The sequence below is a fragment of the Oncorhynchus tshawytscha genome, linkage group LG04, assembly GCF_018296145.1.
Source record: "Oncorhynchus tshawytscha isolate Ot180627B linkage group LG04, Otsh_v2.0, whole genome shotgun sequence".
Taxonomy (NCBI): domain Eukaryota; kingdom Metazoa; phylum Chordata; class Actinopteri; order Salmoniformes; family Salmonidae; genus Oncorhynchus; species Oncorhynchus tshawytscha.
The window spans coordinates 56500533-56526480 of NC_056432.1; the positions used below are offsets into that span (position 1 = coordinate 56500533).

Below are 25948 nucleotides of genomic sequence, written 5' to 3' on the forward strand. Positions count from 1 at the left end.
AGCCCCCCTACTTGTCAGAGCTGTGTTGCTGTGGTTGTACCCAGCCCTCCCTACTTGTCAGAGCTGTGTTGCTGTGGTTGTACCCAGCCCTCCCTACTTGTCAGAGCTGTGTTGCTGTGGTTGTACCCAGCCCTCCCTACTTGTCAGAGCTGTGTGGCTGTGGTTGTACCCAGCCCTCCCTACTTGTCAGAGCTGTGTGGTTGTGGTTGTACCCAGCCCTCCCTACTTGTCAGAGCTGTGTTGCTGTGGTTGTACCCAGCCCTCCCTACTTGTCAGAGCTGTGTTGCTGTGGTTGTACCCAGCCCTCCCTACTTGTCAGAGCTGTGTGGCTGTTTGTACCCAGCCCTCCCTACTTGTCAGAGCTGTGTGGCTGTTTGTACCCAGCCCTCCCTACTTGTCAGAGCTGTGTGGCTGTGTTTGTACCCAGCCCTCCCTACTTGTCAGAGCTGTGTGGCTGTTTGTACCCAGCCCTCCCTACTTGTCAGAGCTGTGTGGCTGTGTTTGTACCCAGCCCTCCCTACTTGTCAGAGCTGTGTGGCTGTGTTTGTACCCAGCCCTCCCTACTTGTCTGAGCTGTGTGGCTGTTTGTACCCAGCCCTCCCTACTTGTCAGAGCTGTGTGGCTGTTTGTACCCAGCCCTCCCTACTTGTCAGAGCTGTGTGGCTGTTTGTACCCAGCCCTCCCTACTTGTCTGAGCTGTGTGGCTGTTTGTACCCAGCCCTCCCTACTTGTCAGAGCTGTGTGGCTGTTTGTACCCAGCCCTCCCTACTTGTCAGAGCTGTGTGGCTGTTTGTACCCAGCCCTCCCTACTTGTCTGAGCTGTGTGGCTGGTTGTACCCAGCCCTCCCTACTTGTCTGAGCTGTGTGGCTGGTTGTACCCAGCCCTCCCTACTTGTCAGAGCTGTGTGGCTGGTTGTACCCAGCCCTCCCTACTTGTCTGAGCTGTGTGGCTGGTTGTACCCAGCCCTCCCTACTTGTCAGAGCTGTGTTGCTGTGGTTGTACCCAGCCCTCCCTACTTGTCAGAGCTGTGTTGCTGTGGTTGTATCCAGCCCTCCCTACTTGTCAGAGCTGTGTGGCTGGTTGTACCCAGCCCTCCCTACTTGTCAGAGCTGTGTGGCTGTTTGTACCCAGCCCTCCCTACTTGTCTGAGCTGTGTGGCTGGTTGTACCCAGCCCCCCCTACTTGTCAGAGCTGTGTGGCTGTGTTTGTACACTAACAGACTAACAAAGACCAAATTAATGATAATTAGCCACCTGATGAGGACAGTATTATTGGCAATTACCAGGTTTCATCCTATCGTAGTGTATTAAGAGGGTTACACAGTAAGGGAGAAAATAAAACACAGAAAATATATAAATATCTTTCGACTCTGACTGAGAATGCTGGTATCACTGTCGCTCACTCTGTTTTCCTATAATAGTCCATGGGTCCCTGAATTAGGTGGCTTTGGTAATTACTGAGCAGCAAATTGAAAAAGCTGTAAAGAACACAGGCATTAATCTGTGTGTGTGTGTGTGTGTGTGTGTGTGTGTGTGTGTGTGTGTGTGTGTGTGTGTGTGTGTGCGTGCGTGCGTGCGTGCGTGCGTGCGTGCGTGCATGCATGCGTGCGCACGTGCGCGTTTCAGAGACTGTATTTCACTACAGCATCCGAATGTATGATTACGTATGTGTGCGTGTTTGTGCGCACGACAGAAAGAGAGAGAAATAAAGTGAGTGAGAAATAGAAAGAAATAGACAGAAAGAGAACTAGAGAGCGAGAAGGAGAGAGAGAGTGAGTGAGAGAGAAATTAACTTTATTTCTCTCTCTTTCTGTCGTGCGCACAAACACGCACACATACGTAATCATACATTCGGATGCTGTAGTGAAATACAGTCTCTGAAACGCGCACGTGCACATGCATGCACGCATGCACACACACACACACACATGGCGAGAGAGAGCGAGAGAGAGAGAGAGAGAGAGAGAGAGAGAGAGAGAGAGACAGCGAGAGAGAGAGACAGCGAGAGAGAGACAGCGAGAGAGAGAGACAGCGAGAGAGAGAGAGCGAGAGAGAGAGAGCGAGAGAGAGAGAGAGAGAGAGAGAGAGAGAGAGAGCGAGAGAGAGAGACAGCGAGAGAGAGAGACAGCGAGAGAGAGACAGCGAGAGAGAGAGACAGCGAGAGAGAGAGACAGCGAGAGAGAGAGATACTGTATGAGTAGCAGTATGAGAGGAAGTGTTTGAACTGCAAAGCCCTGCCTTCTTCTCGACAGAGAAAGTAACGGAGCTGTAATACCAGCTCTGATCCTGTACATCAGTGACATCCCCCAGTCAAGGAAAGGAACTTTATGTTCTTAATGATCATAATAACTTTAAAGAACCTGTTCAGAGGGACCCACCCATATGATCCTTTTACTACTCTGGTCTGAGCTTGACACAGGCTCTGCTCAGTAGTGGAGGGGGGGCTGACAGGCCCTGAAGTAGCACAACCCTGTGTCTAACCTCTACGATTGCGGGTTCAAGTCCCACACAGGGAGGGCCGCCTTCAAATCTCTCCCTCTTGACAGAGATAATTGGCCACCAGTGACATGAACACTGCTACAACTAAGTAGTCAACCAACCCTACAACCCCACAACCCCCTGACAAGAAACCGAAAAATCTCCCGCGAGCATAGGCTAGCAGACCGACGCTGTCAGAGGAGGCTGTACTCAGGGCTAAAAATATCAGAGAAGGCTTGAATACATTTACTTTTTTTAAATTTTTTTTTACATAGTTTGTGTTCCTGACACAGGCAATCTGTGTCTGTGTTCGCTGTTTCTTCTTCTCTCTCTCTCTCTCTCTCTCTCTCTCTCTCTCTCTCTTTCCCTCCTCCTACTCCTCCTCCTCCTGAACTTCCCGCGGTGCGAGCTTGGCATGAGCCACTTGTGCAGCGCGCATCGGGAACATACTGCGCCTGCATTTGAGGAGCTTTGTAAATTGATAAACCCAAAGGGCCACGTGGTGGATTCACACGTCTTCTCACCAGAAATATTGTTATAGACAATGATCCGTCTTCTTCTCTCACTCGAAAATACCTCTCAGTATCCCTCGTTCACTCTTTCCACTCTGTCTCCTCCTTCTCCCCCTCTTCTTCCTCTGCAATTCCAGCAGGGGGTGTTATGCCCTTATGAACTATTATCAAGAGGGGGAGACATACAACCCCCCTCCCCCACCCCACCCACCTCCTTCCCTGCACCCCTACACCCACCATCGGTCTGCCTTTCTCCCCGAAGACGCTCGACAGTAGACATACCACCAGCGCCTTACCATTCTAATGTCAGTAGCAACGTTTGCCTTGGATCCTCATGTGTGCCAGCCCTGCTTCTCCATGTCAAGTGCTGTAACATTAACACTGACAGACTGACCCTGTTTAACCCTAGTGCCCGTGCTACCCCTGACCGTGTCACCGAGCTGAAAACGCCAGTGCCTTCCATGCCCCTGGAATGTCTGGGTTAAGTGGCAAAATTCGGGTGAGGGTGCTGAGGCTGAGGATTCTGATTGGACTGCACTCTTAGCAGTAAGATACTGTACACTCTTAGCAGTAAGTTACTGTGCACTCTTAGCAGTAAGTTACTGTACACTCTTAGCAGTAAGATACTGTACACTCTTAGCAGTAAGATATTGTGCACTCTTAGCAGTAAGATAATGTGCACTCTTTGTGACACTGTCTGTTAGCTACACCGAGCCAGTCTCGCCTTTGTGACACTGTCTGTTACCTACACCGAGCCAGTCTCGCCTTTGTGACACTGTCTGTTAGTTACACCGAGCCAGTCTCGTCCTGTAGCTTAGCAATAGATGAGGACAGAGGAAAATCTAAAGCCTGGTTGTAGTAACCGACGTTTCTATTTCCTATTACCGTGACACTGAGTTGTTGGTTCATACTTGTCCAAACAAGCAATTGTTCACTTTTCTAAAGCAGGCAAATCAAGATAACCGTTTATCTAACAATCATCAACAACAAACAAAGAACCACAATGACAGCAGCCCAGACACTACAGGGCAGACGCAGAGTGTCCTCGTGCGCAGAAAGCCTGAGATATACGCGTATAAGTAATGTGAGCATAGCTTTCGGTCTCTATATATCCCTCCGTCGCTATCGCTCTCCTTCTCCTGTGAGAGGTGCTTCACTTTTGAGTTATGCTATTTTTCCCAGGCAACACCTAAGCGTGCCCACCCAAGCCCTATCCTAACCCACGCGTTCAGCAATGCTGCCTCTTCAGACTGCCAATCTCAACCAACGAGAGACCATGTGAGTGTTACAGAAAGGTGCACACTGTAACACGGTACAGTCTGTTGTATAACTTTCAAATGTTGTACTGTTTAAGTACTACAACAGTACAGGCCTAATCATGCATGACTATAGATAGGCCTCGATCACAAGTGGCTAATGACTGTGTGAAACACATCCACATTGGCTGACCTCAACAACACAGTGGACCAATAGCAACCTTAACACTACACTCTGTACTACACACTATACCAACTGGAAATCACTCTCGAATGAGATATCAGAGGGAATGGAATGATCACTGTTGATTTGCCATTAATCTATTTAGAGAAATGTGTGTGTATGTGTGTGTGTGTGTGCGTGTGTGTGTGTGCGTGTGTGTGGGTGTGAAGGACCCACCCTTAGCTCTGGGCATGCTAATGAAGAGAGAGCCACTTACGACGCTCAGCTCGCCGTCGAGCCCAGCCCATGTGCTCGACAGCCCAAATTCAGGCGAGAATTTCGATATTAATGATTTATGCTCTATTTGCATACAAACCTAATGCAAACCCACTTCAGATAATCACATTTTGCCAGTTCTGAATTGAATTTTCAGGGCGGCTTGCCACCCCCACCTCAAATAACTGTGGAGAATATGTTCCTTGCAATTCCCCATGGAAGACCCCTCCATAAGGAGATCGGGAGTGGACGAAGGGAGGGGCTAGTGGGATTTATTAAGGAAGACTTTCTGCTACTTTATATGGGGTAGGTAGACGTGACTATTATCCATGCACTCTACATATTCACGCATGGAGAGTACCTCCTGTTACCTGCATCCACCATTGACCTCCATATCTGACAGCACTGTCGTCACCTGTACTTGATTACAGGAAACACATTGTGAAGTTTTAGAGTTTTGAATGACTGTTTACTGTATTTCTGTCACCTCTGGAAACCAAACGTGCGAGGTCTCTGGAGCAGATGTCGCCAGGAGATGGAGCACTGTGTGTGTGTGTGTGTGTGTGGGGGGGGGAGAAGGAGGCGGGGTCAGGCTTGGCACACTTCCATCCAGCTGTGCTTAGCTAGCCGAGAAACAGCGGACGAGCGTACCTTATCTGAGACTGACCTGTCCGCGGACCACTCACAGCACATACAGAGTGGAGGTGGGTTCGGACTGGTCCGGTGGCTATCTGTCCCTCTACCCCTGGTTGTGGGGGCTAGAGGCGTTTCCTTGGGAGGTTCTCTCGGGGCCAGATAGACCGATGTAGCCTAGCGAGGTGTTGTTGGTCGGTGTTGTTGTGCCTGGTAAAGGTGAGTGTGAGTGTAACACTAGACGCATGGTGAATATTTAGCAGGGGTGAAACAGAGGTGAGTGTTACGGGGTCAAGAAGAGCGCCAGCTACATGGGCTCTGACACGCTGACATGCTGCTTAGCCACTCAGCCTCCAGCCTCCCTGCCGGGGCTAGGGAACTTGAACACTGTCACACACGCGCACACACAAGCAGGCGAGCGCGCACGCACGCACACACACACACACACACACACACACACACACACACACACACACACACACACACACACACACACACACAACCCAATTATGAGCACTAATGTCATACTCTGAGTGTACAAAACATCATGAACATCTTCTCTTTCCATGACACAGACTGACCAGGTGAATCTGTGATCCCTTATTGATGTCACCTGTTAAATCCACTTCAACCAGTGTAGATGAAGGGGAGGAGTCAGGTTAAAGAAGGATTTTGAAGCCTTGAGACAACTGAGACATGGATTGTGTATGTGTGCCATTCAGAGGGTGAATGGGCAAGACAAAATATTTAAGTGCCTTTGAACGGGGTATGGTAGTAGGTGCCAGGTGCGCCGGTTTTGGTCAAGAACTGCACCGCTGCTGGGTTTTTCACACTCAACATTTTTCCGCGTGTATCAAGAATGGCCCACCACCCAAAGGACATCCTGTCAACTTGACACGACTGTGGGAAGCATTGGAGTCAACATGGGCCAGCATTCCTGTGGAATGCTTTCGACACCTTGTAGAGTCCACGCCCCCGACAAACTGAAGCTGTTCTGAGGGCAAGGTGTCCTTAATGGAAGGTGTCCTTAATGGAAGGTGGCCTTAATGTTCTGTACACTCAGTGTATATTAAAGTATATATTAATCTCCTATGTTTCGTGGGTTATCTCTTGGGTCAGGAGATTGTAAAAGAGTATCAATGCTGCTGAGCTGTATACATAGTCAACAGCTAGGCCCTATTACAATGAGAGACTGACTCGAGCTCGGGGACAATAACATACACATAAGAAAGCCCTTTGTTCCATAGACAAAGCCTGATCTAAAAAGGTCAGACATTCTCGGTTCTGTTCAAAAGCGACTACGTCACAAGGGTAGCTTTCAAATGCCTTTTGGTTAAAGGAGGACATTCCGACACAAAAGCACTTACAAAGTCAGAATGCCACTCATTTTCATCACCGTGAGTGACCCTCTTAAGGCGGTAAAATATTCAACAGGTTCCATGATGACAGACATAGTTTCCATGACAGTAAAGGTCAACTAATCATGAACAATTGTGTCATTTCTTTATGATGGGTCACGTATTCACGATCCACTGGTGTACCAGATTTTTGTCCCTGGTTGCTATTTATGATGACAACATTGATCCTCTAAGTAGAAAACCAATTGACTGAAGAGTATTGCTATTCGTTTCATTTGAATATGGGCTTCGATTAAATTATTTCCTAAACAGTGAGACAAAAACACATCAAACTATTTCTCGTGTAAATATATTGAGTATTTTGCAGCATGTCGAAACCTAATGAAAATAGGCCTATTTTTTGTCTGTTAATCCTAAATCAATTTGCAGAGGGATTGTTTATCTAACAAAATCAAAATATCTGTCTTGCCATTCGATATTTGTAGAATATGAGCAGGGGTATCAGCCTTAACACAAAATGAATTCAGGTTGCTAGAGAACACGCCTCGGATAACGTATGTGTGTGACATTTAATGAATATTACAGTATATTCAAGAAATGCAATATTTAATATTTATGTTGTCATTTAAAATGAGAGGCGAGTGAGAGACATATTCAATGATGGAATCCTCCAGATATGGCTAGTTGAATTCTGGACTAAAGTGTGTCGTTCACATTTCCTACAACGTACAACTACACTGGCTAGCACAGTGCTGAGCCATGAGCTCAACTTGAAGATTCCTTTTCCCTAAGATTTTTATCACCGAAACGGCAAAAACAAAGGCACTCCGAAAAACAGCAGTCTCAAGGAGCGCCTGTAACCTTAACAGAATCATGAAAGCTGACAGTTCATTTTTCACAGGCCCATAGATCTTTGGGTCTTATAAAGTAATGGGCTTTTGGGAGAGGGCTTTATGAGAGCGAAGATAGTTAACCGCCGTGTGCTTGAGATGACATGGGAGCTGAGGTCCTGCTCTTAGGGAGACAGGATTATTCCCTTCCTCGGGATGGAGGGAGAGAAGACACTACTGTCTCCCTAATATAAACGTGTAATAAAGATTAATCTGTGGCTACTCGCCACTCCAATAGCTTCTAAACTTGCTTGAAATAAGGTTGAAATCACTTTAGAGCAAATCTCGTTTTCTTTGTGTGAGTTTCATTGTGAATCTCAGGACAAAGTTACGTGTGTGTGTGTGTGTGTGTGTGTGTGTGTGTGTGTGTGTGTGTGATGCTGTGTGTGTATGAAACGTGGTGTCGGCAAATGTACACATCGTAGTGTTAGAGAGTGTAGGTAAACACAAGATTGAATGTGTTTCTGTGTGTGTGTGTGTGTGTGTGTGTATGTTTGCGTGTGCGTGCATTGTTTGTGTGTTTGTGGACGTAGGGACAATAAGATAAAAGGCGGTGCCATGCGGCAGGGTCAGGCTCACTTACTGGGTGCGTCTGGTCTCTTGATGCCGACGCCGCTGTTTGAGCCGCTTCCAAGGCCGTTGAACGCTGCGAGGTTCTCCGAGCTGTAGGCCCTCAGGACGGACAGCATGTTCATCTGCTGCTCGAGATGGGCATGTTCCGGCTTCAGCAGCCCCGGGGAACCACCAGGAGATGAAAGGAGACCCAAGCCCTGCTGCCACTGCTTCTCCAGGGGCGGCTGAGGCTGGAACTGGGGAGGGAAAGGGGCCCCAGGGCCCAAGGAGGCCCTTGGTCGTTGGGCCTCTCTAGCCGGGGACACGGCCTGCGTCTGCTTCGGCATCTGATAGGTGGCACTGTCCTCATCTTCCCCCTCCATCCCGTCCTCTTCCTCCTCTTCCTCCTCGTCGTCAGAGTGGGGCCGCTGTCTCTCTGGTTGGGCGGAGGAGGACTCGGTGCTGTGGCAGCGCTCTCCATCCCTGCCTTCATCATCCTCAGACTGTGCCTGGTCCTCCAGCTCCCCGCAGGAGGCCTTGTCTGAGAGCTCATCCCCAGCTGTTTCTCTGGCCTGGCTCTGCTGCTCCAGGGCTGGGTCAGGGCATGTCGCTCCAAACCCCTGGAGGCCCGGGGTCCTTGGGGAGCCATCATACATGCCTCCATACTGCTTATAGAAGTCACTCTGGAAGGCTCCCATGCTGGCGTGGTGCTCCATGTGGTTGGACCAGGCTGACTGGCTCTTCTCCCCCTCTCTGTCATTGTCTCTGTCATGGAGGTGGGCTGGGCCCATGCTGGCCTTGAGGAAGTGGGAGGGCTCTCCCTGGTGCTCCTTGCCCTCCTTGCATTGCTTGGCCTTGCCTAGGTGGTTGGCCTGCAGGTGTAGGGCCATCAGCTCGACAGAGGCGGTGGTGAAGGAGCAGAAGAGGCAGCCATGCCACGCCACGTTGTCCTGGAAGGTGACAGAGGAGCCAGGCAGAGAGCCTGTTTCAGGTTTGACATTGACAGACAGGTCCAGAGGCTCGTACTGGGACCCAGGCTTGCCCGTTGAAGGCTTGGCCTCAGCCTTTTCCTCACCAGTATCATTCCTCTTGGCTTTGGGCTCACCACTCTCAAAGTAATGCTGGGACTGCAGGTGGCTCTCTCTCATCTCCTTCTCCTTCTTCAGGGAGCTGAGGACAAAGCTGTCCATGAAGGCCTGCAGGGAGCCCTGGAAGTTGACACCATTTCCCACCATGCTCTGGTACGCCCGACCTAGGTCTCTGAAGCTGGCTGGGACGTCTGCGGCGGAGGGGCCCTCTGGGCTCTTCATGCTTTCAGAGAGAGTGTCAGATCCCAGGCCATTACGCTCTCGTTCTCTGTCCCTCTCACGCTCCCTGGGGGACAACATACCGGGAGGGGCCCACTGGTGGGGGTGCAATGGTCCCCCTCTGAAGTCCAGGCTGGAGGGCATGCCCTTGAAGACACCGCGGAGGACATCAGGGCGGGCGAAGACGCCACCCTTGCCGTGCTCTTCCTTGTGCTCAGCGAGAGGGGCGTGTCCGGAGGAGGGGCCGCCGCCATTCTGCCGCTCACGGTGGTGGCGCTCCAGGTGATACTTCAGTGAGGCAGACTGGGTGCCTGCATAGTCGCAGTGAGGGCACCTGTAGGGTTTCTCTCCTGTAAGAAAGATAGATAGATAGAGTGAGAAAAAAAGAGAGAGAGAGAGAGACAGGACATGAATAAGAGAGGAAACAACAATGAAAGCCAACACAATGATCTCAGTGATAACCAACATTCAACAGAATTCTGCATTCAGCAAACACCTCCTCAGCTCCATTCGGGGATTGGCATCTGAATACGGGTCGATCCAGCTCGATCCAGCTCCGCCAAGTGAGCCATCACTCATGTCAACACAATAAAAACCATTTCACCATATGTTGCTTTCAGTCCACCACAAGAGATAATATTTTCAACTGACAACACAACTGTCTCGATGTAATCTCTGTTTGCATGGGGGGTTGTTGGTGGGTCTCTCTCTCTTGGCCTTGTTCGCTGACAGGCCTCTGCCTTGGCGATGAGACAGTGATTTCTAGGATGTTCTCTATTTGCAGTTTATCATAAATCACCATTCACAGAGAAGAAGCTCTCCATTCCGTCCCAGTTGAATGGCTCTATGGCTATTTGGAGCAAATAGTGGAAGACGTAGTCCCTTCATATGGAACTAAAACAGACTTTAACTGACAACAAATGAGCAAGAATGTACCTATGGAAAAGATTTGTCTGTACATCACGGTGGTAGTATAGTGGTAGTTGCATAATTTGACTTACAATGCAGTTACAACATCTCTACATCAATACACTGTGAACACAAATATTCATACATATTCTTGCAAGGTAAAATGCAATCATGATTTTTGCCAGAAAAGCGGATCTCCTTTGCCTTTGGAGAGATAAATTACGAACAGTATCTGAACATTAAATGCATCCTGTTAGCAATTACAATATATTTTAAACCAAAGGCAGATTTTAGGAATAGAAGAAACCATAAGCAGAAATGCTAAGCTGGACTTTTAGACACAGTAATGTGCCTGGCATTTCTTTTGAACAAGTCACAGCTAAATATGTGAAGAGCAAGGGTGGTTGGAAATAGTCCCGAATAAAATCATGTTGGTCAAGTACTGTGTGTGTGTGTGTGTATATATATACAGTATATAGCTATACCATGTGTAGATTGTACACATGGAAACCATTTTCCCCCTGTTTTTTGTTTTGTTTGTTGTTGCATTGTTACGCAAGACTGAATTGAATGATTTAAGTCTCGCTCTGTAGTAAATCATGGATATAATTAGCAAATGGCATACTGCTCAAGTAATTTATCATTATTTGGAGGGCACCATTCCAGAAACAAAAAGACTGCAGGATCTGCAGACCTACTGCACAGTTCTCAAATAAAGGGCCACAAATACAAAACTCAATACAATATTGATACCAGAGAGAGAGAAAGAAAATTAGAGAGGGGAAGGGAGGGAGGGAGGGAGGGAGGGAGGGAGGGAGGGAGAGAGAGAGAGAGAGAGAGAGAGAGAGGGAGAGAGAGAGAGATGGAGAGAGAGAGAGAGAGAGAGAGAGAGAGAGATAGAGAGAGAGAGAGAGAGATGGAGAGAGAGAGAGAGAGAGAGAGAGAGTACTGTGTTATTTTCTTTTACACAAGAGCGAGTTTGAAGCGTATATTTAAAATAAACCATGCGAGATGAGCTTTTAACCCAATAAGTGCTTATCCTCTAAGCAGGATAACAGGGGCTTGGGCTGATTTAATAAGGAAACGTCCCCGATGCAAATGATCATTCTCAATTCCTTTAACTGGACAAAATTATATTCTAGGCCCAAAATTAGAGTGAAATTAGAGTGGTCTGTTTTTTTTCTTGTTAATGATGGAAATGGGCATCAACACCACCAAATATTAAACAGCATAAGAAGACGTGATTAACCTTGGGCAACAGACATCTGAATGTAACCAGTGAGGTAATGGTACTGTAAACAAATAGGTGGTTAAACTCTGATCACCGATCATGGTGAATAAAGTAACGCTTCCTATACTTTTAATACATTTTTCCACAAAAAGTGGGTAAACTGTTAGGCAAAAAAACTACAGTGGGTAAGCTACGTTTACTTGCATATAATATAATAATAATATAACATATGCCATTTAGCAGACACCTTTATCCTCCACAACACCACTGAATATACCTGAACATATGATACCTATCTAAACAAACCTTGAAGAGTAATCAATGTACACATGGCTGGGAAATGTATACCGTAAATGTGCGGTGTGTGTGGTGTGTGTGTGTTCTTTCTGGACCGTTTGGACTCGCTAAGACATCTGCTCAATCATTCGTCAGGGGCATGTGTGATATCTGGGGAATATACTGTATCCTGCCTCGCAACATCACACACAATTTACTGCTAAAGGTCATTATGTACCCGTTAATCCACTTTTAATTGATATCAGTGCAAACAGCACAACCTCTGCGGAACACAACAGATCTCCATGGCACAAAAGAAAGGAATGATCATTTGCCATAGTTTAGAAATGTACTTTTCTCCCCCCAAAACATTTGCAATCAAGAAAATATATTAGCACAAATCAAGGGGACAAAAATGGAAACACAAATTCATAAAATACCCAGGGCAAACTATTTAACGATCACCTGCCACAGTACAATAGGAAAAGTAGATTTCCATTACAACTATAATAACGTTTCAATGTATCAGCGTGTTCATCCTCCCAGTGCTGGGACATAGCGTCGTTTTGCTCTACTTCTTTAAGCAGTTCCTCGACTCCAACAGATTTCATCTGGATTCGGATGCTTCGTCGCAGCTCCATAGTAACCACTCAGAATAAACACCCAGAGCCACTACAGAGGGGCAATTAAAACAGTTAATAGATATGACACACTTTAAGATACATTTCCATGTGGCGTTTACGTAACGTTGAAAGGCGGTTTGCACTGGAAGAAGTGCGGTTATTCAAGTCTTGTCCAGACTGGACTGGGAAACCCTCCGGGAAAGGAACCGATCCAAACGCCTTTAAGTCGATGCTAAATTGAATAAAGCCCGGCTGTTGGTTAGCAACAAACATCCACATGGGTGTTCATAAACAGTAGTGTTGTTACATGCAAAGAGGTACTAGTTTGGAAGAGGGGTTCGGGAATGTTCGTATTAAACCTGTCCGTGAACGAGAAAGGGGAATAACAGGGGAGAGAGAGAGAGAGAGAGAGAGAGAGAGAGATGGAGAGAGAGATGGAGAGAGGGTGGGAAAGAAATGGAGAGAGGGAGAGACGGAGAGAAATGGAGAGCAAGATCACGGGTCCCCATTGATTCATTCTGATTGCAAAGGTTAGGTTAAGGTTATGTGACATGGGCAAAGCCTGACTCTTTCTCTGTTCCCCGTTTAATGGTGAGTGGAAACTCTACTGGTTATTTCCCCTAAAGTTATGCGTAGCCATTGTCAAGAGCAAAGACCTTCTTTTTTTTTTTACACACAGCTGCTTACTGCTAAATACTGCCTTGTCCAGAAGGGGACAATCTGTGTCTCTAATTGCTGTCACTGAAGCCTAGATTCATTATGTGACTTTCCCATTAAAATGTGAGCATTAATTTGTATAATGAAATATCACCCACTGCAGTGTTCATTAACTGTGGCCCCACACTGTATTCTGCACAATGTTAGCTACCTAGAAACTGTGGTTAATTTCACTAATGGATATTTTCCCACTCACTGTTCAAGAGGAAATGAATACTGTAACATTAGCTCTTTAACTTTTAGAGAAATTTAAATTCACTTCATTCCTTTCAACAAAATGTTAGCGAGTCATTAATCTAACATTGTGTTGCACAATGCGAGCACCTCTCAGTAAGCAATGCCATTGTGCTGTTCGGACTGAATTAGAATGAAGGGCGCATTATGTCCTCTCAGAGTTCCACTGTTTTGCCATCAAGGAGGAATCGTCATCGGATGTAAAAGTCATCGCCTTGATGTAATCATCATCATTTCAACCTGAAGTCAATCTGATCATGTATGAGTGATTTAAAGGGCAACACCTTGTAGATACATCAGACGGTTTCTGTGTATGAAGTGACCATGTTGAGTTGTGCTTACGCAGGGCCTGGCCTGGCCTGCTGCACTGAGTGAGTTAACGGAGGGCCTGAGATGAGGCCTCTGTTTCCTCTCTGCTGAAATATGGCCCTTCTGGGGACCCTTACTGTACCACTCAAAGCAGGACATAACTCAGCCCCCCCTCTGTTAGGTAACAGATTTCCATGCTCCCCCGTCCTGTTCCCTGTCCCCGGCCCCTCCTCTTCTGACGGCGAGGTATTCAGAGAGGTCTGCAGAATCAGGGTTGAGGCTCCTCTCGTTGACCTGGATGTGCTATTTTACACAAAGATCCTAATTATGGTAGTGCACAAGTGCTCCTGCGCTACGCCTAGCTACGAGCTACGCTGGCTCCTTAATTCCCCTCCAGACCAGAGGTATTTGGTCCTTATTAAAGGGGGCCTGGGGGGGGCACAGTTTGGGTGGTCTCCTTCTCTCTTTTTAAGTGCATGGTGAAAAAAAAGAGAGGAGAGAAAAAAGCAAGCATTGATTTCCTCAGCTGCAAGAGATTTCCATTTTAAGTTCTGAAGGCTTGAGCCATGCCTTTACTGGCACTTAAGGATGACAATTTTTTTTTTTTTTTTGGGGGGTGACTGTAAAATGGTGTCTTCAGATACAGAGGTCAGGGCATCAGACTCACAGCATTCACAGTTAAATGTAGAACAAGAACAGGGGCTGATAAGAAATGAAGTGCTAAATACCATGAGGTCTCCATGAGTATACAGGATGTACTTAGTCATTCCCAGGCCTAATCTGAGAAAGGGAGAAAGCAATACGGAATGAAGAGGTATTGTAGCATCGTGTAGTAGACTGTCACTAGGGCGTACACTCAAGCTCTCCCCTCAGCCAAGTAATTAGAGCACAGCTCTGAAAGAGATGCTAAACACTCGTTTCATGCTCTTTTGTGTCTGATATGGGCTGACTCATATAGCACCACGCCATGGATTTTCACAGGTGGTCCAGTACAGCACTCTAAGCTACATTCCAAGCAGTACTCCAAAGCTACAAGGTACGCAACAACAACAAAAACACACTCAACGCAGAAACATAGTGTGGAACCCATGCTGTAGCATACGCAGCACGCAGGATGTTAGAGTAGCCTGTTTGGACAATTAGCTGAGCCGATGTCCTTGATCTAAGGCGACCTTAGAATCGGCCTACATGTGACATTAGCCTGGATATTTACTGGGGCGTTTCTACCTTGCAGTGTAGTGAGGTATGACAACCTGCTCTGGCTCTGGCCAGTGGACACCGTGTCCACACCATTACTCTCAATGGGACCACCTCTACCTCCCAGCAGCTAACACAGAAGGTCATCCAGGTAGATATATTTTGACACTCATTTGCTAGATATGGCTAAGATTAGAACAGTAGCTGCAGTGAACCACTGAATGCCATTGTCCCACGAACTACAGCATATTTCCAGGAAGCAGCTGTGTGCTTTGAATAACTGCCCTCGTCGACGGTATCGAACGCGGCCAAATGGGGTCGACTCGAGTCGTAGGCAGAGAGCAGGGGGGCAGAAGGGAAAACGGTGGTAGCAGTAATATCCAAGGGGAACTCACTCCACTGACCTGTGTGTATCCTCAGGTGGACCTTGAGGTGGTGGGAGGTGCGGAAGGTCTTCCCACAGTAGGGGCAGTCCTTGATGGCCGAGCCCAGGCTCCTGTCCCTGTGCTGGGAGGGGGCCTGCTGAACACTCCCCGCCGCCTTCCCCAGGTCATCCCCGACATCTGGAGCAACAAGAGAGAGACACACACAGACACACACAAAGGGAGGAGCGGTGAGTGTCACGTCAAACCGTCAACCATGTCAGAAAACACACTTTCACTTTGGCTTTGTCCTCCTTTTCCATCCAAATCTGCTAACACCACACAAAGTAAAACACATCAATGGGTTCACGTTTTGCCGCTATTCCTGCCCCCCCATTTGAAGCTGACAGAACGCTGACAGTTCATAAGCTTTCAGGCTCCTTTAGAAACACCGGGCCGACCCCCTCCACACTCTCCCACTCCCGTCAAAATGTTTCATCCCCGCTATCCTCATCTTCTGGTAGCATATGGCGGATTGTGTTGAAATGAACAATACAAGGAAAGAAACGGCTCTGTCAGCAGTGGGCCAACGCGTCTCCGTATAGCGCCCTGATTTTGACAGGTAGCGTCGCTTCTGTCAGAGATGCGAGAGGGTGATAAGAGTGACCCCGCCCTGCTTGAACTGCCACTAATACTGCAGAGATGTGTGGAGACCAACAACTGCTCTCCACACAATCACCCGAATCTCAGGAGGAACTGAAATAGATTTGAAAAGAGTTGACGGCAGCACAGTCATAAGGTGAGGATGTTATCTCACACGTTCATATGGGTCATGACCTCATTACATGACCAGCTAACTGTGTAGACGGTTTCTGAAGAAGTCCTTGCAAGCTCTGATGTGTTATGAAAGCTACACTCTAGTCAAGCAGAATGACCGATGAGGTGGAGTGAACGCCAGAGCCCAATGCCAACATAATAACCTTGTTAACCACATACCCTGTTGCATCATGGGTAAGCAGGAAGAAGTACCAGTTCACAGTAAGATAAATTACTCTGTTTATGGCTCCCCCCCCCACATCTGCTGCTGATGTTTCTTTGTTTTCTCTCCCGAGTCCGACATGGTATGCGTGTGGGGAGAGAGATCATCTGAATGGAGCAGCCCACTAAGGCAACCATGCCACACAATCAAAAGCATTTCTTCCAGTAGCTGAATCTTTTATTTTCTTCCCCACCCCAGTCCACCCTCTTTAAGAGTCAAATAAGGTTTCAAGAAAAGCCAGACTGAAGTCAGCAAGTTCTCCTACTGCTGGCACTGATCACATGATTCTACACCCCACTGCCAACGTACAGTGTACTATTGTATTTATGTGGATGTGACCCCCAAGGCAACAGGCATACCAGTGTTGAACAGTTTACATAGCCTTACCTGTAATAACCATGGCCCCGTTCATACTGTACACCCAATTCTGATCCGCATGTGACCTTTCCAAACCCACCCTCTCTCCGAACCAATGCATAGACAGACACAAGGCTTTTTAAATCAACACTCCCGACATGTCTGCAGTCCATATACAGACGTGGGATCTTAATTTGATCACCTTGTTGCAGGAGAACTTTCCCCGTAGTGCAGGAACTTTTGAACTTGTAGTGTATTGAGGTTTAAGAAAAGGCTTCTAAAGTTTGTCGTTTCCACTTTTCCCTTATGAAAAATGTATCAACTGTTTCAAAAATGTGCATGAATTATAATCCACATAATAGTTTACATTTCCTGTTGCTGCAGGATCATTTTCCCGCTGTAGGAAACTGGCTCAAATTAAGGGCTCAGAAACAACAATGGCGTTTGCTGGCCGAGAGGACTTAGCACCTCGGAGCGTCATTTGCACACCGATTTTACATGTAGAATCACGTGAGAAATGCCGCCAGTCAGAAGTCTCCAGCTGCTGGTCCCTAAAGCACAGCGCACAGACGATCGACAGACGAACGCTAGATCCCCATTCGGCACGACGTGTGCAGAGCCTTGAGATCCTACATCTGTACACATACCGTACTGTAACCAAATTCTCCACAAACACATTTTACACCACTTGACATATCCCCTCTTGGCAATGTGTCCTCCTCTCATGTAGCAAATACAGGTCCACCTGTCCACCCCAGATGGAGTTGAATTAAACCCCTAAAAACACAGCTTATGGCCAGCCTCATCCTCCGGCCCTCTGTGTGGCAGGGTTAATAGTGATCCTGTACCAGGGAGAGGATGCTCTGCCAGCATTTAACAGTCCTTCAATAACAAATGTTCCAATCGCTATATACTCGCACGCAAACAAATACACGAGCACGCCCACACACACACACACACACACACACAAACACACACCCACACACACACACACACACACACACACACACACACACACACCAAAACTTCAATGTATCCGTTCATGTAGTGTATGGATGAGTGGGAGAGAGAGAGAGAGAGAGAGAGAGAGTCCCCCAGCGTGGTTGTCCTTAATCAGCTGACTGATCCCAAGCTTTTAATAGGGCTGTTCCAATTACTGTAAAAGTCATCCTGCGCCGTATAACCACAAATATTGACAGTTTATTGCACAACACATTTATGACATTTGAAGGTCACCTCATATATTACACGACGTCTTCCAGGAGGAGCGAGTCTGGGACAGAGAGATTCTCGATAACTCGCCACCTATAACTATTCTCCATGTATTGATTTTCCATTGCTTTGCTCCTTTTTATGCAAAGGAAAAATCTGTAAGAGACCCAACATTACAATTGATTGTCACAGGCAAGCCACTGGCTTCATCCATTACCCTGTTGAATCCTGCTGCCATCATCTCTCAGAGACTACTAGAGCGCACATACTGTTAGTGTACCGTTAGGCCACAGCCAGTGTTTTATATGTCTAATGCGTTAAGTTGGCTTAGTTCAAGTTAATATTACCCAGAGGTGAGCGAAAAGCCTTACGTGGATATGGTCAGATGCTTTCACCGTTGTCATGTCTTAGTGATCGATGTCATTTTGACAACTGCTATTGATTTAACACGCACCTTTCGCTCATAAATAAAATGACACAATTGAATTAAACATCCCTAGTGTTACTGTACTTCTCTTACTACACACTGAAAACTGCAATTGTGTAGCTTGTTATTTTTCCTTCCCTAATCTAACACACTGTACTCTTATCCCGAACACGCACTGCTTTTCCAGTTACATACAAACTGACACATCCAGGCTCTGTTGCAGTGGAATAATATCACACACACACACGCATACATAATTCAGACTTTCTGATTTGAGACCAGCTCTGATTTTATTGGGCTCATCCAAATGTAATGGAACATAACAGAACAAAGGGCTGAGATCAGATTGGAGCAGAGTTGTACAGGCCATCTGGGAGGAGGATGAGTATCAGTCATTCTGGCTGCTGTCTGCTGCACTACAGCTCTGACACCAGGAGCTCGGCTAGTGACAATAAAAAAAACTCCTCAACCACCAAGGGGGAAGTGCCACAGGAGCCCACCGACACATACAACACCCGTACCTGTTTGGGTGTGTGTGCGCGTGTGTGTGCGCGTCTGTGTGTCTGTCCTCTGAGGCACCCCCTCCAGACGGACCACACCCTGTTCCCATTAATGGAGAAAGCAACAACAACAAAGAAATAACTGAAGGGAAAAAGCCTCTTCCTTAATGGTGCTCTTTCAATCACACTTCCAGGCTAAATTGTTCCGTGGTTTTGATTACAGTGATATCACTTTCATACAACAACAACAGAAAATATATAAAAATTGTGTCATAAAAACACAAGATGTCTCCCTCTCTCTCCATTATTCTAATGCATCGTGTGTTCTGTCAAAGCCAGTGTCCTTCTCCCTCTATGTAACTACTGTCAACGGTAAGGAAACGTGTGGATTTAAAAAAAAAAAGAGAGAGCAAGTTAAATGTGATGACATCATTTGAAAGGCATTAGGCTTTTAAAAATGCGCCCGGGGGGAGTTGATTTCCTTACGCCGGAGCAACACAACACCATCCGGCTGATCCTCTGTTCTCTTTCTTTATTTGGACGGGTGCCATCTTTGTGAACGGCTGGTTCATGCGAGTTAATCAATTTGAGGTTTAGTTACACTGCTGAGGCTAGCATTCTAGCCACTGCTAGAAAGTAATCTGAACTCGTCGAATTTATTAACCAAACACCAATTATCATTAAACACCACTGCATTATCCCTACTTTTACTACCTGACAAGGACTACTTAATGGCATTTTTTGATTAAAGTTATTTAGTGTGTGATTTATGGCCACAAAACTCCTAATGCAGACAACTATGCAGATGCTAGTGAAAGCACTTTTTTGGGGGGAGGGAATGCGAGTACACGGGGAGCCCAGAACCCTCTAAGGTATCACGGCAACCAGCTTCAGACCAGGAAAAGACCACAGGCACACGAGATGAACCCACTAACACTTGGGCAGAGGGTGCTATCGGTGACCCTGCGTAACAAAATGAAATAAAACACAATTAATAAGAAATTCAGAAAGTGTTTACCCCATGATGTTTGTGAGATGAAACAGCCGCAAAATGTGCTACATATAAGGCACGCGGGTAAACAGGGGCACCAGATGTTCTTTGATGTTAATAATGGCATTTATTATTAATATTAATTAGACCGCATTCAGCAATACATTTGGGCCATTTCCAAGTCAATTAAGCAAAATGGCATTCGGGAGATGTTGAAACGACATTTTAAGGCAGGTGTTCAGCAGTCCCCTAATAAAACATTTTCACAGCTACTGAAAAACAACTATTTTGGGCTGCTTTTGTCTATGTCGGCTGCCGGGTACATGTTTCCTTGCTCCAAGCAGCGCCGTGACTGAACCCTTCATTTATATATTAACAGAAATCATTCTGTCTTATTTCCATTGTCAATATAACATAAATAGCAGTGATTTGATTAGTATATTAACGATTAGGCTTTGCCTTGGCAGTGAGTTGCTCATGTGCATACATGGACTGTATATGAGCCAGCAAAGTCCACACAGACTGACGAGAGAGATTAAACCAGATATGAAATCATGATTATGATAATAACAATTTGTGAAAAACACTGCGGATTAAATCTACCATTCACCAAATGATTTGAACAGCTTCATTCTGGGGTACGGCACACAAGGCCAAATAGACACTTCAACACCAAACGCTGCTCTCATCCTGGTCTCTCCTCACAGACCAGCAGTGTACTAGTACCAGTACCCGCGTCAACAGTAAATACCAGTCTGAAAAGAAAATCAAATTACAGAGCACATGGTAGTGCAGCCCAGTGGGGGATGCGTTGTCGATATAATCCCGGACCCTATGTGTAAGGGGAAAATAAAGCCATTTTAAAGCTCCATCGTGTGTAATCTGGACCTTGAAAGGGAAGCCCAACCTCAAGCTAGCTCCGATTTGGCAGGAGTAAAAATTTTTTTACAAAAAATGTAAGCTCCCCGAGGCTGAGCCACACAATGGTACATTAACAATCTGTGCATTCATTTATCAGGGAGCTGCGTTTTGGACTCTGTGTTTATGGCGCACTGTACTTATCATCGCTGGAAATGAATGAACATGCCTCCTCTTGCAACCAACATGCACCTGTGCCGCAGAGATGCTAATCACAAACATTTATATTTATTAGCACTGGTCTCACTACAATTGGTCTTAATAAAAAAAGAGGAGGAAAGATGAGCCGTTTCCTGCCTGCTGAAGGCAGAGGAGACATTTCTAAATTGTATTGTAGCACACATTTATTCGCTTATTTGTTCCCGATTTTTTTGATCGATGAAGAGGTAGGGGAAATTATGTTTAATCAATTTTCTGTTTAATTTCCATATTTTATGGATTATTCCTCTGAAATTAAACTGGAGTCAGAACTCCCTGATGCCAAAGACCATACCTGTACAGCCTTATTGAACTACAACGCATAAAATAATGTGGAGCTCCATAAGGAATCATTCATCTCATTCATAAACTATAGGACCGGCCCACACAGGAGATTCAACAGAAAACATTATCAGACATATACTGTACACTAAACCTCTTTATATCAAGAATGTTTCATGGCATGGTATCATTTTGGAGGATGGCTAAGCTAGCGGTTTAGGACGCATTCGACAGTGGACGTCCCCTCTGCTCTCCCCTCCCTCCTTCTATCCCCCTCTCCCCCTCTCCCTGCCTCCTCCTCTACCAGTGACAGAAGGTGCATCTCTCCCTCTGTAAAGGCGATGCCTCTGCCGAGCTAGGGGAACAGCAATGGTGGCATAAGTTTCTGCCTGGCACGGGCCCCATCTTTGTTTTCGCTTCTCAAGTCAGTTTCTAGGCTTCAAAGAGCATTGAAAAAAAAGACCCAGTCACAGCTAAAGAAGCACTGAGGTCTCACTAACGTTATCATTCTGCAGGATGGATCACAGCTCCAGGGAGAGACGGCAGGACAGAGGGTCGGGAGTGGGACGGAGACGTCCACCCCGGACGCCGCTGTCTTTCCGTCCGCACGAGGGGAGCAAGGGAGGACAGGGACATTTCACTGGGCTAAAGGGACTTATTGAGGCGGGCGTCTTTTAGGACACAATGGCCAGGAGGAGGGTCTGGGGAGGGGGTATTAATCAGGGTAAATATTCATCATGCACACTGTTTGGCAGGAAGTGAGTAGTTATCATTAGTGAAGACTGAGCAGGTCCTGTCTTCACAGGGACACCGTGCTTTCTATGGATCCAGACTGGAGGAGGATGAACAGGAGGAGGGGAGGAGGGTGGGGGCAGGGCGATAAGGTGAGAGAGGAAGAGAGGCCAGGAGATAAGAGAGCATATCCAGTACTGATGCACTGATAGCTCATACGTCTTTGTGTAAAGGAAATATAGTATGTCCTACGTGAACAATTGCTATCCTACAATCGTGGTAAACGAAACCACTTGGTAATACAACAGCGTGTTCCGGGAAGACAGCATATAACGTATTTACAGTCCACTGTAACAATGCTGCATGCATGCCCTGTACCTTTAAAAGGTGCAAAATATCATCTTCTGCTGTCATTGATTTCCTATTCATTTTCCACCACACCAAATCAACAACAAGCACAATGGGCAATCATAAACTGGAGTTACAGATCCACATTCAAGGCTCTCTACCACCAGGTACAGTGTGTGTGTGCATATGTATATATATATATATATATATATATATATATATATATATATATATATATATATATATATATATATATATATATATATATATATATATATATATATATATATATATATATATATATAGACACAACATGACCACTCATTCCAAAATCACGGGCATTAATATGGAGTTGGTACCCCTTTGCTGCTATAACAGCCTCCACTCTTCTGGTAAGGCTTTCCACTAGATGTTGGAACATTGCTGCGGGGACTTGCCTCCATTCAGCCACAAGAGCATTAGTGAAATCGGGCACAGATGCTTGGCGATTAGGACTGGCTTGCAGTCAACGTTCCAATTCATCCCAAAATAATTCGATGGGGTTGAGGTCAGGGCTCTGTGCAGGCCATTTCTGTATGGACCTCGCATTGTGCACGGGGGAATTGTCAAGCTGAAAGAGGAAAGGGGCTTCCCCAAACTGTTGCCACAAAGATGGAAGCACAGAATCGTCTGGAATATCATTGTATGTTGTAGCGTTAATATTTCCCTTCACTGGTACTAAGGGGCCTAGCCCAAACCATGAAAAACAGCACAGACCATTATTCCTCCTCTACCAAGCTTTACAGTTGGCACTATGCATTCGGACAGGTAGCGTTTTCCTGGCATCCGCCAAACCCAGATTCGTCTATTGGACTGCCATAAGGTAAAGAGTAATTCATCACTCCAGAGAATGTGTTTCCACTGCTCCAGAGTCCAATGGCGGCGAGCTTAACACCACCATTATAAATAAAACACAGAAATATCATATTTACAGTATACAGACTCTTTGCTATGAGACTCGAAATTGAGCTCAGGTGCATTCTGTTTCCATTGATCATCCTTGAGATGTTTCTACAAGTCCTCCTGTGGTAAATTCAATTGATTGGACATGATTTGGAAAGGCATACACCTGTCTATATAAGGTCCCACAGTTGACAGTGCATGTCAGAGTAAAAACAAAGCCATGAGGTCGAAAGAACTGTCCATAGAGCTCCGAGACAGGATTGTGTCGAGGCACAGAGCACCTAAGGTTCCTGTGGAGATGGGAAAACCTTCCAGAAGGACAGCCATCTCTGCAGCACTCCACCAATCAGGCCTTTATGGTAGAGTGGCCAGACGGAAGCCACTCCTCAGTCAAAAGCAGATGACAGCCCACTTGGAGTTTGCCAAAAGGCACCTAAAGGCTTCTCACGACCATGAAAAATAACATTCTTTGGTCGGAAGAAACCAAGATTGAACTCTTTGGCTATAATGCCAAGTGTCACGTCTGGAGGAAACCTGGAACCATTCCTACAGTGATGCATGGTGGTGGCAGTTTCATGCTGTGGGGATGTTTTTCAGGGGCAGGGCCTAGGAGACTAGTCAGGATTAAGGGAAAGATGAACGGAGAGATCCTTGATGAAAACCTGTCCCAGAGCGTTCAGGACCTCAGGTTCACCTTCCAACAGGACCTCAGGTTCCCCATCCAACAGGACAACGAAAATGTGGAAATAGTAAAGGGTTCTGAATACTTTTTGAATGCACTGTATAGTGTACTGTATATACAGTTGAAGTTGGAAGTTTACATACACCTCAGCCAAATACATTTAAATTCAGTTTTTCACAATTCCTGACATTTAATCCTAGTAAAAGTCCCTGACTTAAGTCATTTAGGATCACAACTTCATTTTAAGAATGTGAAATGTCAGAATAATAGTTGAGAGAATGAATTATTCCAGCTTTTATTTCTTTCATCACATTCCCAGTGGGTCAGAAGTTTACACGCACTCAATTAGTATTTGGTAGCATTACCTATAAATTGTTTAACTTGGGTCAATTGTTTCGGGTAGCCTTCCACAAGCTTCCCACGACAAGTTGGGTGAACTTTGGCCCATTCCTCCTGACAGAGCTGGTGTAACTGAGTCAGGTTTGTAGGCCTCCTTGCTCGTACACACCTTTTCAGTTCTGCACACACATGTTCTATAGGATTGAGATCAGGGCTTTGTGGTGGCCACTCCAATACCTTGACTTTGTTGTCCCTAAGCCATTTTGCCACAACTTTGAAAGTATGTTTGGGGTCATTGTCCATTTGGAAGACCCATTTGTGACCAAGCTTTAACTTCCTGGCTGATGTCTTGAGATACATCCACATAATTTTCCTCCATCATGATGCCATCTATTTTGTGAATTGCACCAGTCCCTCCTGCAGCAAAGCACCCCCACAACGTGATGCTGCCACCCCTGTGCTTCATGGTTGGGATGGTGTTCTTCGGCTTGCAAGCCTCCCCCTTTATCCTCCAAACATAATGATGGTCATCATGGCCAAACAGTTATATTTTTGTTTCATCAGACCAGAGGACATTTCTCCAAAAAGTACAATCTTTGTCCCCATATGCAGTTGCAAACTGTAGTCTGGCTTTTTTTATGGCGGTTTTGGAACAGTGGCTTCTTCCTTGCTGAGCGACCTTTCAGGTTATGTGGATATAGGACTCGTTTTACTGTGGATATAGATACTTGTGTACCATCTTCACAAGGTAATTTGCTGTTGTTCTGGGATTGATTTGCACTTCTCACACAAATGTACGGTCGTCTCTAGGAGACAGAACGCGTCACCATCCTTAGCGGTATGACGGCTCCGTGGTCCCATGGTGTTTATACTTGCGTACTATTGTTTGTACAGCTGAACGTGGTACTTTCAGGAGTTTGGAAATTGCTCCCAAGGATGAACCAGACTTGTGGAGGTCTACAATTTTGTTTCTGTGGTCATGGCTGATTTATTTTGATTTTCACATGATGTCAAGCAAAGAGGCACAGAGTTTGAAGGTAGGCCTTGAAATACATCCACAGGCTCAGCTCCAATTGACTCAAATTATGTCAATTAGCCTATCAGAAGCATCTAAAGCCATGACATCATTTTCTGGAATTTTCCAAGCTGTTTAAAGGCACAGTCAACTTAGTGTATGTAAACTTCTGACCCACTGGAATTGTGATACAGTGAATTATAAGTGAAATAATCGGTCTGTAAACAATTGTTGGAAAAATGACTTGTGTCATGCACAAAGCAAATGTCCTTACCAACTTCCCAAAACTATAGTTTGTTAACAAGAAATTTGTGGAGTGGTTTAAAAATGAGTTTTAATGACTCCAACCTAAGTGTATGTCCTTCGACTTCAACTGCATACATACATATATATATATATATATATATATAGCATCAGAGTTATATAAGCATCACAACCATTAACCGCTATTCAAGCATCTGTTTAAAATGAATCCAAAGTCTCATTTAAGAACCCATAATAAAATAGTCATTATCTAAGGGAAGAATGTATACTGATCAATACCTCAATTACATAAATGTGCACTTAAAGATATATATTATCATAAAGGTGATGACAAGGCCACAGGGGAGAGGTGCATTTCAGTGTGCTGTGCTTCAATTCAAGCTGTTCTGAATTGTACTGAAATTATCCCCCTCTCTCTC

General features: G+C 45.9%; 1 protein-coding gene across 7 annotated transcripts in view; it reads right to left on the bottom strand.

The window, feature by feature from the left end:
* The window catches only part of LOC112249061 (zinc finger protein 536-like), a 192789-nt gene that overhangs the window by 48109 nt on the left and 118732 nt on the right, over nucleotides 1-25948 (bottom strand). For 6 of the 7 annotated variants that reach the window (XM_042320925.1, XM_042320923.1, XM_042320922.1 and 3 more), the window contains 2 exons: nucleotides 15317-15484; nucleotides 8150-9775 (listed from right to left, as the gene is read on the bottom strand). In XM_042320925.1, coding sequence (XP_042176859.1) covers nucleotides 8150-9775; nucleotides 15317-15484 — 1794 coding nt within the window. The remainder of the gene's footprint in view (nucleotides 1-8149; nucleotides 9776-15316; nucleotides 15485-25948) is intronic. The other variant, XM_042320926.1, reaches the window with a different exon arrangement.